At 57.5% G+C, this 14,415-nt stretch overlaps 1 protein-coding gene across 1 annotated transcript; it reads right to left on the minus strand.

Annotated features, from left to right (window-relative positions):
• Positions 1-2,569: 2,569 nt before the first annotated feature.
• FAM3A (FAM3 metabolism regulating signaling molecule A) lies at positions 2,570-10,351 on the minus strand. Its single transcript, XM_073889655.1, has 10 exons — positions 10,160-10,351; positions 9,751-9,823; positions 8,127-8,240; positions 7,549-7,572; positions 5,529-5,652; positions 5,350-5,408; positions 4,785-4,835; positions 4,400-4,484; positions 4,197-4,323; positions 2,570-3,301 (listed from the first exon to the last, which is right to left on the minus strand). The coding sequence occupies exons 2-10, from the start codon at positions 9,761-9,763 to the stop codon at positions 3,206-3,208; spliced, it is 693 nt and encodes a 230-aa protein (XP_073745756.1). The 5' UTR covers positions 9,764-9,823; positions 10,160-10,351; the 3' UTR covers positions 2,570-3,205.
• Between the last annotated feature and the right edge of the window lie 4,064 nt (positions 10,352-14,415).

Raw genomic sequence — 14,415 nt, forward strand, 5'->3', positions numbered from 1 at the left:
AGTTCCAAAAGGTAAGTCATCTGGACTGAGAGAACATATAGAACAGACGATAGTGACAGCCAAAACATAAATGCAGTTCAGATGGGAGACCGGCCGCTGTACTGTGTAATAGGGGCACAATGGCGACCCTGGGAGGTATGCTTTCTTCCTGGTCTCCGGGCAGCTGTCTTCAGGAATACTATGTGATAAATAAGCATGCATGGAAGACATGTCCTCTACAAGCACAAGTATGGCATGCATTTGGTATTTACAGGGAAGCAGTGGCAACTCTCATTTTTGCCTGCCCAGCATCGGGTAACAGCACCTCAGTTTTCTTTGTGGGAGCTGTCCCTCCTCCACGCTTGGTACACAAGGTCTGGGTGTGGGTCACTCCGACACTGGCTTCTGTGGTGGGCACATGCCTAGGTGCAGCCAGGTGGAGCCAGACAGACTGACACAAGGATAAGCCCATAATCTGATCTGGACCAATGAGAGCCAGTTCCCAGGGATTTGTACTACAAGTACTGGGACGGTGGGAGCTTTTTAGCTGGGATTGCTAAACTGGGACCTCTACTACTGCTCCCCCTATGTGGGGGAGACAGCATGTTTGAAAATGAAGCAAATACAGAGAAAAGTAGAGCCAAGAAATGGAGGGAGCTCAAGTCCTGATAACGTAATAGGGGCTAGAATCACCTGTGGGCATTGGGGTCCAATATGGGAACACTAAGTGCCCCAGCCCTGTCATCACTTATTTTTGCTTATGTCAGTTTGAGTTGGGATCCTGGCACTTATAACAAAGATGACCTAACTACTGAAGGGTAGGTGGGGGGAGGGGCACCGCCCTGGTGCCCGGGTGGAGGAGGACTGAAGGATAAACCTTTACCTCCACTTTGGAAATTCGGGCAGGCTGTGCTCCATACCATCATCAGCTTCCTAGCCTGGGTTGGGCCAAGTGGAGAATAAAGGGGCTTGCTGTTTCCATCTGTGTGATTCAGGCGACTCCCAGTGAGGACACAGCCCCCTGAGGAGTAAGGGACCATCACTGGGACTCACTCCTACCTTCCCAGATGTAACCCAGTCCAGGGTAGGCCCTTGGGGGATGTTTGGGGAAGGTCAGGCAATTACAGCAGTTGTACGAGAGGCACAGTGGGGCCCACATGCCTCCCAGCCTCAAGTGTGGACTTTCAGTGACGTTCTGTTTCACTTGGGAACACGCTACCAACACTTGCGGAGCCCCACGTACCCGGCTTCTAACCTCCCGGCTCCAGTGGAATTCTCCTGAACTCACCAGGGACTTTTCGCTCTCCTGTAAATGGGGATGATAGTCGTTTCTCGCTAGGGCTGTCATGAGGCCCATGCAGGTAGTATGTGTATAACCGGAGTGCCAGTGGAGGAACTAAGGTGCCATGTGCTGTGAGGGGTGCAGATGGAACACTGGCCACATGGTGATCAATGTGGCAGCCCAGTGGATACACAGGGCTCCGTGATACTGTTCTCCTTCAGGGGACGTCTGAAATTTTCTATAATAAAGAGGCTGAAAAGTGAATACTTGTATGATACTACAGTTGTAGATACATGTCATTACCCATTTGTCAAACCCACAGTCTGTAGAACACCAAGAGGGAACCCTAATGCCCACTCGGGTTTGGGTGATGATGACATGTCAGCGTAGGTTGGGGATGTGGGAACTCTCTGTACTTTCTGCTCAACTTTGCTGCGAACCTGAAACTGTTCTAAGAAAGAAAGTCTATAAATAATGAATGCACATAAAGCACTTGGCTCAGGGTCAGGCTGCGAGTGGACTTCTATGATCGGCATGCGGGCCCCCCTTGCGTCTCCACTTCCCTGACCTTTGAGGTCCTGGCATCACAACTGCAGCCTCTCCTCCTGGGCGGTCCCGGGGCCTCTGGCTCCTCTTCTGCCTGCTCCTTAAATACTTTCCTTTCTTGATACTCTGTTCACATTCTGTTGGCAATGAATTCCCAGGAGGTGAGGGCTCGGGAAGCCCGTCTCCACAGCAGGACTCATGAAGTCCTTCGCCCCTGCCTCAGCCCCCTCAAGGTCGCCTGGCTGGCTCCTGGATTCCCCAAATCTAGGAAGTTCAAACTGCCTTTTCTCCTTTTGCTGACCTCAGACCGCTGTTTTGCCCCTGGATGTGCCATTCCCGCAATCCTCCTTATAGTTTCTTGCTGGTTCTCACTTAATGCTCATTAAAGGGAAACAGAACTGCCATCTTCAAGAAATGCCAAATAGCTCACATGACTTGGGCTTCGAAGCCCTGATCTCAAAGGCATCCAAAGTCAAGTGCTGCAGGTAGACACCCTAGCTCTTGAGGGAGGCTGTGGGGAGTGAGGAGGCACCTGGCTGCTTTTAATCCTCATCCCTGTCTCTATCGGCCTTGGAGGTGTCTGAGAGAGTTGGTGGGTTTCCCGCATCCCCAGAGGGCAGAATCCTCTCTCCTGGGCAGGGCTATGGGAACGCCAGTTGGGGAGCTGCCTGTCAGCGGCAGGAGCCCTGAAAACAAAGGCTGCGGGAACAGGTCCCTCCCAGCAAGGACAGCGCCACCCGACACCCCACTGAATGCACTTGATTCCATTGGGGGCCACTAATTTATTAAGAGGTCATCTAGAAGGTGGGCCCCCTGACAAACTGCAGGAGCCATCTGCTGCGCTAAGGATGGTGATCAGGCGCCCCTTTAGCGTCCCTGCCAGCCTGGCTTCAAGGAGGCCCCTTCCTGCAGAGAGCAAGGCAGGAGGCGGCCAGCAGCCTGAAGCGGCCACCAGGTGTGGCTCACTGGAAGGACTCATGCTGGAAACAGGATGAGCCCAAAGAGCAGCGAGTGGCTCTGGGGTGGAGAGCTTCTGGAAGATGCCCAGCCCCTGCAGGGCTGCTACCACATTTGTGCAGCGAGGGGGCAGGCACACCCCGGGCCCTTGTAGCTGCAGGTGCTTGGGGATCAGGTTGGGGCTCCCCAGGGAAGGCAGCTTTAGAAAAAGGAGGTGGGTACCTGACTTCCCCTGTCAAAGTGAGCCAGGGCTGGCCCCCTGCAGCCCCCACCACCAGTCACACTTGGGCCCCGGTCACTGCCTTGGAGCCCCGACGTGTTGGGGCAAGAGAGCGTTCCCGGCTGGGCGTGGGGTCAGGCCTCAGCCCTGCACTGGCGCCACCGCCTTCTCCCAGCCAGGCACATGCAGCCTCCCTCAGCCTGGTCCTTGTGCTCGGCCGGCTAGCTGGCCGTGGTCCTCCTCGGGATGCAGCCTTCCATCTCCAGCGCCTCAGGCCAGCCTTCATACTTATTGGTGTGCTTACTGTTCTTCACGTGCTGTGGGGTTTGGGGAGCAGGAAGTCATGGCCTCAGCCCTCAGGCATAAGGGACAGACAGAGCTTTCAGTCCCCTTGTGCTGGTGTCAACCAACCGTGCACGCTCAGGGCACTCACCCCCCCACCCCCCGATTTTCTCATCTACAAAATGGCAATAGCTGCACAGGCCTGCTTCCCTCACAGGTGGAGTGTGGGGGAGCCAACTGCTCTGCATGTGTGTGGGCCTGGCACACACGGGGAAGGTAAGGAGGGAACATGATGTACGTTCCCGCCCTCACCTGGCCCGTAGGAAGCTGCTGGAAGCTTCAGGAAGAACAAAGCCAGAGGGCGCATTTCTTCTCGGGGTGCTCAGTTGCTCTTTTGGGGGCAGCCAGAGCTTTCCAGAAACCACTGAACAGCCTATTTGCCTTGTCCTGCTGTGTGTGTTGGGGGGGGCAGGACTGGGGGGCACTGTGGCTTTCACCGGGCTAGGAGCCTCCCACAGATGAGGATGGTGCCTGGGGCTTTGCAGCCCCTCACGTGGGGCTTGACATGTGTGGCTCTGGAGGAGCAGTCGACCAGAGGGCAGCAGGGGCTGGTGGGAGCAGGGAGTGCAGTGTGAACCAGGGCACTGGGTCGCGGCAGGATGGAACCGGCCTGAGCATCTTGAAGATGTTTGGGAGAAAGATTTCTTAACTGGGAGTCTTGCCGTTGTGAAAGCTTTGCCATTTAAAGACCCTGGAGGGATCAAAGTTACTGGCCTTCCCCATGCGGACGGCGAGGGGTCTGCAACTACCCTGGGTAGGGGTGCTGGTGCTGGAGCAGAATTCAGGGAAGCCTGGGGCATGGACTGAAGGCACACTGGCGGGACGGAGGCTGAAGGGGTGGGCAGACTGCTCTGGGCTCTCCACCTGTACCTGCTCAAAGGGGCTCTTGTTCTGCACGCCCTTGGCCCCCACAAACACCCAGCTGTCCCGAAAGGCCAGATCCTTCACGTTCTTGCTGCCCAGATCGCTGAAAAGCTTCCTGGTCTCTTCATTCATCCTGCCACACAGAAGGAAGAGATATAAGCGGTCGCCGTGGGAGAGGGAGGCTGAGGCTGGCCTCGGCAGTCACTTACTTGGTGGCTGGGTCGTCGTAGGATGCCACAAATACCAGGGTGCCTTCATGCAGTGGCCGAATAAACTTCAGCAGGTCGTTGACATCTGGGGTAACAGGTCCCATGAAACATGGAGCATCAGGCACCACGGAGTGCCCATTCCCCACCGACCCCTGTTCTCCAAACAAGGAAACTCAAGTAGGGATCAGGCCAGGGACACGCCCACCAAGGGTCGCCAAGTAAGTGAAGGGACAAACTGGTGTAAGAAGCCAGGGCCACCCCTATGACCATACCCCTGCCTTTTCCAAACCCAAGGAAGTGCTCAAGAAGCTGCAGTGAATGGACAGAGGGTGGCACTTCAGGGGAAAGATGCCCAGTCATTTTGCTACACATGGTGACCACTCACCTCCTGCCCACATGTCGAAGGCCCGGGCCTCGATGAGCTCACCACTGACCCCTGGGTTGAGAGGGAGGGAGGGGGTCCTGCTGGGCGAGCCGCCAGGGCAACTCCACCCTACCACCTCAGCCCCCCTAGACAAGGCTAAGGACATGGCACTGGCCACTGGGTGCAGACCTTCTGGAAGCTTTTCAAACATTCCCTCATATTCACGCCCACTGTGCCCCCTTGTTCAGACAGCTGCAGCCCATCCAAGGCTGTGGAGGTTCTGTCTGCCGTCTGAGGCTCTCCAGGGGCTTCCCTTCCTAGGAAATCCCCTCCAACTTCCTGGAAACTTCTGGTTCTTCACTGCTACTGTGCTTTTGTTTATTGGGTCACTTTTGTGGAAAGGTCAGCTTGCACAGACCCCTTCCCAGGCTTCCCTGGGAATTCGCAGAGGGAAGGGGAGGGGAGGCGAGGGCCAAGGCCAATATATCCAGACGCCTCCTCATGGGGAGGGCACAGGGAAGGAGGGTGGCAGGTCATGACATGGCTTCTCCGATCTCAACTCTGACCCCACATCACAGGGACTCACCATTCACCAGGGCAATGTTCAGTCCACGGCCCACGTTGTCCTTGACGCTGCTCATGAGCCTAGCGGGGTGGGGGTGGCAGAGCCCTCAAATGGCACATTTGTTCCACTTCCCGTCACAGATCCAGCTTCCAGTCTCCTGTGCCCCACCGCCCCGCCACCGTCCACCCCAAGGAGCTCACATTTTATCTTCGAGGCAGATCTTTGGTCCGATGACATTGGCAGCCCCGCTGACCATGCGGAAGGCCAGGTGCTCCTCAGGACATGGCTGGGGCAGGCCGCATTTGTACTTCCTGGCTCGTGGCTCTGAGCAGGGACAGCAGGAGTGACCCACAGGCCTGGCCCTGGGGTCACCTGAGATCTGAGAGGGGAGGGTCAGGACCAGCCCACAGGGAGGCATGAGTGGCCACAGAACAGGGGACCAATAGGGGGTGTGGAGAGGACATGGCTCAGGCCAAGGCCAGGGACGCTTCCGCAGGCACTCTGCGTCCTACTGGGGCTGGCCTCAGGGCAAGGCGACAGGGACCTCGGGGAGGCTTTTCTGCCCCCGGTGGGAGAAGAGAAAAGATGTAGGAGGGCTGGCCTTGGCTGTGGCCCTGCCAGGAACAGAGCACAGGTGGGGAAGGAGGGAGCAGCGGGGAGGGTGACTGCAGAAAAGTGGTGACTCCCTCGGGCAGAGGTGGCAGGACAGGAGCGGGGCAGCCTCCGTTACAGGTCAAACTGTGACCCACAAAAGATGTGCTGAAGTCCTAACTCCCGGCACCTTCGAATATGGCCCTATTTGAAAACAGGCTCATGAAGACATGATTTGTTAAAATGAGCTCATTGCGGAGGAGGGTGGCCCTAAGTCCAAGGACAAGTGCCCTTATAAGACACAGAAGAGGAGACAGATACAGAACATTCCTGAGAGAAGAAATGTCTGTCATTTAATCCATCCAGTTTGTGGTATCTTACTGCAGCTGCCCCGGGGAAACGGACACAGCTTTTGATAGCAGGAGGCAGGGGATGGGGTGCAGCTATTACAAGTCCCCCACAAAGTGGAAACGGCCTCGGAACTGGGTAATGAAGGGAGGCGGTACAATTCTGAGGTGCAGCTAGACAAGGCCTAGATTGCCTCACGGGGGTGTGAGGAGAAAGAAGGACGTCAGAGAGGCGCTCCTGGTGGGAGCCCAGAGGGAAGGGCGCGGAGAGAGAGCACATGGGGCCCGAAGCGCTGCCGCCGATGGGCGCCTCAGAGGCGCTTCTGACATCGTCTCGGGTGGAAATGGGGAACATGGTACTGGACACTGGAGCAAAGGGGGTCCTCGTCACAAAGTGGCAAAGAACTTGGCCAAAACTGGTTCTAATGTTTTGTGGCGAGTAGAACTTGTAAAACACTGAGCTGGGCTACTCAGCTGAGGAGATCTCCAAACACGGTGTTTGAGAGCACAGCCTGGTTTCTCCTTGTTGCTCACAGTAAGATGTGAGGAGAGAAAGAGAAGTTGAGAACGGAATTGTTAAGTACAAAGGAACCAGAATGTGAAAATTTGGAAAATACTCAGTCTAATCATATTGCAAAATATGAGAAAGCAGGCTCTGGAAAGAACACCAAGGCTGTGGTTAGAGAACCATTTACTGAAGAGCTGAGGCATGTGACTTGTGGTTCCACTCAATCCTGTCAGCAGAAGCCAGGAATCGAGATCTGCGGGGCCCTCCTGTCTCCTACCTCAGAGTCTCATGAATTCCACGAGACACCAACAAGGTTTTTGAGAATTTTATACCAGCAGAAACACTGCCATCCTGGGCTGAAAGGGACAGAAAAAAGACAGAAGGAAGTAAGGATGGCTCTGAGGGCCGAGATGGCACAGGCCCAGAGGGCAGGACTGCCCCCGCCAGAGGGTGTCCCCCACCCGTTCCGGTGGGGCCAGAGGACAGAGCACTTGGCCACAGAGGATTCTTCTCAGGCCTTGAATCCTGATGGCATTTCCTTCCAGTTTCTCCCTTTTGAAATGGGGGAACGTCTAGTCTATGCCTGTCTCACCAGTGTATTCTGGAAGCAGGTAACTGGTTTTCTAGGCTCACAGCATGTAAGCAGCTCCAGCAGGCCGTGAAGGCTAGTTTGGGGAGGGATGGATGGAGAACAGAGACCCTGGAGGACGTGAGGCAGGCGGTGCTATGAGGGCTGGGTACGGGGGAGGAGCGGGGAGGTGACAGGAGCCTTACCTGCGGTCACTGAGTTCTCTGGGCCTGTGGGTACAGAGTTGTTTGTGTTAGGGTGGAGGCCTCCAGGGGCCGGCAGCAGGGCATCCTGGCCCTATACCATGAACTCAAGGTGGAGGGTCAGTCAGGCTCAGGGGCCAGGAGCTAAGCCAGATGCAAGCCCCCTGCTCTGGGAAAAGGATAAATTACAACTGTAAACAGTACTTGGGGGAAGGGCTACTAATAACAAGGTATAGAGTGCCCTCCCCATCCCAGAGGCCAGGACAGAGCCTGCAGGGAGCAGCTGGGATGTTGTCTCCAATGTTCAGCGGAATCCCCCTGCCCCTCACTGACTCCGCTGACTCCAACAGGCCAGAGAGTTCTAATCAGCAGGGACTGGAGTTCCCAGCTGAAGCAATTGGGTGGTAGGGGGAGGACCGTGCTGGGTGCCAGGAGACAACCCGAGGGCAGCTAGAGGCGGCCTGCCAGGAAGAGACCGAGACCCCAGGCTGCCCCCATCCCACCCTGAGCCTCTGCCCACAGGCCCAGAGTGACCCCCAGAGCAGCTTCGACAGCAGAGCGAAGCAGCGTCCCACACTTACTGGTGAAGAGTTGCTGGATGCGAGGAAAGCCACTGCCAGGCCCACCCAGGAGGATGCTGACCACGATCCAGGTAAGGCCCACGGTGACAACCAGGGCCACAATGCGGAGGGGGCCTGGAGGCAGGACAGACAGGGGCAAGGCCACCTTGGTTGCCAGTGAGCTCCCGAATGACCCTGGGGCCTCTCAGGACTGAATCTCCCTGCCACTTGGGAAGAAGTGAGCAGAGGACGGGAAGGTGGGGACCTGCTGCCATCTGCCAGGCCTGAGAGGGGGACTTGAGCTCCTGGTAGGTGGAAGGGGGACCCTGAATCCAGGGCTTTCGGCTTGGTTCTCTGTGGCACATGGGGAGGAGCCTAGCAGACCTTACTGCTCAAGAGGCTCCAAGCTTCCCTCAGGAGCCCCCTAACTTTCTGCCTCTGAAGCTACCAACATATTTATGTCCCTCTTTTTCTCCTGTCACGATGGAGGAAAGGGTCCGGACTCCTTCTGAAGAGCAGTTCCTGCAGCTGTTGTGAGCTGGACCCCGAGCTCTCCTCTCAATGACTGTCACCCTCTCTCACTCTCCCGTTGTAAGAAAGCGCAGGAGAGGCCCTCCTTCAAATCACATCCAGCCACTGACTTCTCCCCCCTCCCTTCGTCTTCCCCAGTCTCACCGTCCACTCTCTTCCGACCTACTCCAGTGTGGCCTTATGTCCATCACCCCACCGAAACAGCCTGTGGCCAAGGCCATGGGTCACCTTCTCGGAGTCAACTCCCTGGGTCACTCATGGCCCCAATCTTCCTGACCTCTCAGTTGGCTGCCCGGTCCTCCTGCTGGAAACACTTCTCCAGTGGCTTCTGTGACAGCACATCCTAACCCCATCTGGATGCTCCTCATCCTCCCTACTTAAGATTGTCCTCCTCTACTCTCCCCTGAAACGCTGGACGTGCCCAGCTTCTGTCCCAGGCTGCGTTCTCTGTGCACAGTATACTCTCCTCACAGGTGCCCTCCTCAACTCCCGGCCTCGAATTAACCCACAGAGCAGTGAGTATTTTTTGCTTCAGCCCTCGCTGATCTTCAGGTCACACCCTCCCAGCCAGTTCCTCACCAGCCAGCTCTACTGCGATACACTTACAAGGCTGCAACCTTTAGCAGTTCTGAACTCCAATTCTTGAGTTCTGCTCGCCACCGCCCACCCTCATCTATTCCTCCCCCAGCCAAGCCATCTATCTCAGTTGTCAGGCCGAGGGCAGGTTGAGCACCGGTTCTTAGCCAGCCCCATCGCCACTCGGGTCAGTTTCTACTCTAAGACCACGCCTCACCGCTACTGCACCCCGCCCCCTTCTCCACCAAGCCGCCATGCTCCCTGGAGCGGCCTCTCCCACAACTCGTTTTTTCAGACAGCGGCCAGTTATCCGAGTTGGGAGAAATCGACTACCCTGATCCTCCTTTCACAGCTCTTGAACTCCTGGAAGGTGAAAGGATTTACTCAAGGTCACAGAATGAGTGTTTGTGCGGTGCCCTCCGTTTCCAAAACCACACTCAGTGGTCTACTCGGGCCCCTCCAGACAGACCTCCGGACACCTGGGCCTCCAGTCCGGTCCCCTTTCCAACTGCCTCCGTTCACTGTGGAAGCCACCCACCTGCCAACCTCATGTCCACTTCTCCCGCTGGGTTGGGGCCGCCGGCAGGTGCACTGTTTGGGGACCGTGCGCTCTGGGGGCAATAAAGCAGAAGAGCAGGTTTGGGTGGGACTCAAGGATGAGCCTGGGCTTGGCCCCTGTTGCTAGGAGGACGCGATCGGTGCACCGGGTTGTTCGTCCAACCAGCTGGTCAGGCTTCTCGCGCATGCGGAGGGAAGCCCTGCCAGGGCAGGAGGGTCCTCCGGAACTCGTCGGCTCACGATCGCGCCCACGGGAGCCACTGGGGCCGCGGAGTAAAGGAGGTTCTCCCGGACACGGGCCTCCTCCGTTGGAGGCCCTGAGCTCAGGCCGCCCCACTCCGCCCCAAGGCTGGGGGCGGGCGACACGGGCTAGGCTGGTGGAGGCTTGCCTGGCCGTGGGGGAGATGCGAGCTGGGTTGGGGGCACAGCCTGGTCAGGCCGGCCGCCCGGCTCCGCTCCGCGAGGGGAGTCAAGAAGGGTGCGCAGCTCTGTCCGACAGGCCCGGCAATGGCGGCCCGGGGCGGAGCCGCGGCCCGCAGGCACCACCCCCGCTGTCCGCTCGGGCCCAGCCGCCGGGCAGTCAAAGGAGAGGCGGCTGTGGAGTCCCCGCCCCCGGCTCCGCGCACCCCCGCCCACAGGCCCGCCTCCACCATATGCGTCCTGGGCGCCGGGTGGGAGGGGCCCGCGCCGGCCCCACCTCTGAGTGCGCCACGGCAGGGCCGCCCGGCCGCCGCAGGGGAGGAGCCGTGTGGCCTCCGCGCGGACCCACGTCGGCTACGCAGCATAAGTCTCCCCTCAGGCTCCTCCTCCAAGGCGGGAGATGCCAGCCTTCCTAGGCTTCGAGGGTTGGGGTTGAGCTCGTGGCCTGCAGTCGGATTCCTGAAGCCTGGATGAAGGGGATGGATCTGGGGGCGTAATTAGAAATTGCTTTTAAAGTTGAGGGCGCCTGGGTGGCTCAGATGGTTAAGAGTCTGCCTTCGGCTCAGGTCATGATCCCAGGGTCCTGGGATCGGGTCCCGCGTCGGGCTCCCTGCTCCGCAGGAAGCCTGCTTCTCCCTCTGCTTCTCTCTCTCTCTCATGAATAAATAAATAAAATCTTAAAAAAAAAAGAAAAAAATTGTTTTAAAATTGAGATGTGTTTCTTTTAGAAAGCTGGAGGCACATAAGAGTACACGGGGGAAAACAGAAGAGGGCCACGAGCCCGGGGCCGAACGATGCCTTGCCTCACACTCTCTTTTCTAGACGGAAGCCCGTCCACACGGTCTCGCGTATCGCTGACGGCGGAGAACTCCCGCCCGCGCCCCTCCTCCCCTCCTGAGGCAGGAAGGCAGCCGGGACACCGCCCAACGCACCCTCAGCACCCACCGCACCGGCAGAGCTGCACCCGCCTTTCTCTCTGCAGGGCAGCAGCCCGGCGGCCTGAGAGCTCAGGAAACATCTGTGCCCTCTGACCCAATCATCCCACTTACGGGAACCTTCCTAAGGAAAGAATCCAAAATAGATAAAGCTTGTAGTGCCAGGCAGTGACAGCTCTGGCTAGAATCCAGTAGCTTCTCCGTTCGTAGACACAACATGCAAGATCAAGGTAGTCAGTTTCAGGCCCCTGCTGCTGCAGTCGGGGATTATTTTTTTTTTTTCTTTTTCGTGTTATTTGGGATCAGAGATAATGCTGACCATCCGTCAAACTTACAGATCTGTGAGTAGGGAACCCTGGGTACGACGAGTCTTTCCTGCAATGCTTGTAGTTGCGGTGCCCAGTACAGGGAGCTCCTGGCTACTCACACTCGGGCGGCCAGCCAGGCATGGGGGCACCTGCCAGACTGGTAGCTCAGAGACAAGTGTTTACATCTTGCTCAGAGCAGGCATTTCAGAAAGTTTGGTTTAATGAGTCCCCCTGAGGGTCCAAAGGCACACCCACCATCCCCACAGGCACCACATAAGTGATGGGATCCAATTCCAGATCTTCTGGGCCTTCTGGGGCAGCCTTGCCCAGCTCCCTTATTTTCTCTGGGACTGTTTTTCAGTCAGGACGTAGAGAGGATTACACTCCCGTGTACCTAGGCCCTCATGTCTCCTCCTGCCCCAGTGACGTGGCACAGACGGTCTCCTCTGGGTGCTCTTACGTGTGCCCGTGTAGTACCCGTAGCTGAGATGCCCCTGGAGGTCCTCAACAGCTCTCTCGTTCGCTTCTCTCAGTGTAGACGCTGAGGCGGCGTTGTCAGTTGTTGGCAATCATATGGGCCTGCGTGCTTCTACCCCTGAGTCGGCCTCCTCACCTGGGACCTCTTGCCTCCACTCTAGATGAGCTGATCAGATCTCAGGTGACAACTGATTGCTCCCACCCGGTCCGTCCTGCCCCTGCCTGTCTTCAATAACCCACAGCTTAAGGGCCAGTGGAATATGGCCTCAACGGCCCCTCCTTCCACTTTCCAGAACAGGCAGCAAGATTTGCACATGACTGCCCTCATCTGGGCTCTCACATCTCTACCCAGTGCCTCATTCTCCTTTCTTGCGCGGGGCTCAAGACCTGGGCTTGCGCTGGAATGCCGTCACCTGGGCCCTCACACCTCAGGCTGCTGTAGCCACGCTCTGATGGGGCTCGGGTCTCTGCCCCAGCGCGGCTCGCCCCAGCTCGCATGGCCGCAGCGCTCCGTGGGCACCGCGTCTTGGGTTCTCGCTCGCTGTCTCGGGGTAGGGACCCAGATCTGAGCTAACAGTCAAATGACCTCACCTGCCCCTCATTCCTCCACCCGAGGCTAGGCACCAGGAGCTGAGGGGAAAGGTGGAACTTGGGCCCACCCAGAGCTGAGGGGACTGTTGGCTGTCCTCACATGGGCCCTCCTGTTCTGTCCCCACGTAGAGATCTAGAGCCAGTTGAAAGCCCTTATACCTCAGCACCGATGTTGCCACCTGGACCTGAGGTGACAGGTGTCTCTTCTCACCTGGGACTGGTTGCATCTGTCCCAGCGTAAGCACATGGATGTGAGGTTACAGATGGGTCTCCTCACTGGGTCTATCATCTCTCTTCCCCATTGTAGGGCTCCAGAAATGAGGTGACACTTGTCTCAGTTCAGCAAGGCCCTAACTACTCGGTCAGATTGTATTCACTCAGAGCTGAGGTGACAGCTTAATGTCCCTACTTGGGACCTCATGCCTCTTCCCCATTGCAAGTTCCTAGAGCTGAGATGACAGTTGACTGTCTTCATCAGGTCCCTCCCTCTGATCCTCAGTCACCAGGGGTCAGGTGACAGTTGAGTGTCATCACCAGGGCCCTTATGTGTATGCCCCAGTGTAGCACCCAGATCTGGGGTGTCACTTGACTGCCCTCACCTGGGCCCTTGTGCCCGTCACAGTAAAGACGGAGCAGGAGGAGATCAGGAGGTCCCAACAACTCTGCCCTCCCCACTCACACACCGTCCTCATGTGTTGGGGGCCCCAGAGGAGCTGGGTCCCTCTTCTACTTTGGGCTTCTGCTGCTGCCCTTATGTGGATCTTCCCACACTTCCAAAGGCATCCTCCCTGGCGTTGCCAGGCCAGCAGGTTCCCCAGGGGGCCTGGGAACCCAAGAGGATTATCCCTGGAACACAGCTCTGCTGCATCCCCTAAAGTCTTATGAATGTCTGTGGGGCTCTGCAAAGGACTCTGAGCTTGAAGACCCCTCCTAGGGTCAGGAAGCGCTCCCGCATGTTCATTTATTTGGCTTCTCCCCGACCCGCAAGGGTTTGAAGTTATCCTCAGGTCTGTTATCTTGAGGATTCGAGGTTCCAGGGTGGTGGGCCCTAGTGGCTGGGAACTTAAGGGTAGGCAGGCTAGCACCCTCTGGTGGTAAGCGGGGGAAGGCGCGGCCACCTCTTCAGCGACCCATTCTGCTCCATTCCTGCCACCATCCCTCTTTTGTCACCCCAGCTCACCTGCCCATCCCAGGCATGTGGCTGCACCACAGTCAAGGGCAAGACCCTCTGTAGCTATGTGGGAGCCAAAGGGTTACAGGGAAGCCCGGGAGTTCCTAGGCTTGCCTCCACTAGCTCCCGGGGAGGCCTTTGCCACGGCCCCCTCTCCAGAAGGCCACAGGTGCACCAGGAAGGACCAAGGCCACTGCCTGCTGCCTGAGGCCTGGCCTCCAACCCTGTTCACATGGAGTCTTTTCGGCTGTTCTGCATGGACCTGGGCTAGGAGGGGTCCTGAGGTCCAGCTCCCACCGAGGAAAATCACCACTTTAAGGTCTGTAATCTGTCCTAATCCCATGAAGCTCCTTCCTTCCCTGTTTAGGTGACCTTGGTGATCTGCCTCCTTCCTTAACCTGAAGGCACCACCTCCCCCGGTTACAGGGGTGCAGCTTGTGTGTACAGGGGTGACACACTAGCCTAGCTTATGGGACGAGAAAAGCCCGCCGTTAAGAGTTTCTTCTTTATTTACGTATTGTTCCTGGGTGGGAACCTTGGCTCACCCCCCACAGCCAGCACTCTGTCAGGCTGTGCCTCTGTCTTCCTCACCCTCACCAGGCCCCCCCACCTGCTGTTGCCATCCCAGCCCAGGGGGACCATGCAGGAGGGAGCCCGGCTGGTTCTCAGTGGGAGGACCAGGAGAGACCCAGATGGTTAGAGCAAAAAAAAGCTCCGGGCAATTGCCTCCCAAGCAGGGTGGG

This window comes from Callorhinus ursinus, unplaced genomic scaffold, assembly GCF_003265705.2.
Source record: "Callorhinus ursinus isolate GAN/ISIS: 27379988/994484 unplaced genomic scaffold, GSC_fseal_2.0 scaffold112, whole genome shotgun sequence".
Lineage (NCBI taxonomy): Eukaryota > Metazoa > Chordata > Mammalia > Carnivora > Otariidae > Callorhinus > Callorhinus ursinus.

Coding starts and splice junctions, on each gene's coding strand:
- FAM3A (XM_073889655.1), bottom strand. Junction 7,573..8,126: donor CATCCAGCAACTCTTCACCA/GTAAGTGTGGGA, acceptor CTGTACCCACAG/GCCCAGAGAACTCAGTGACC. Junction 4,485..4,784: donor CTTCGACATGTGGGCAGGAG/GTGAGTGGTCAC, acceptor CTGTTACCCCAG/ATGTCAACGACCTGCTGAAG.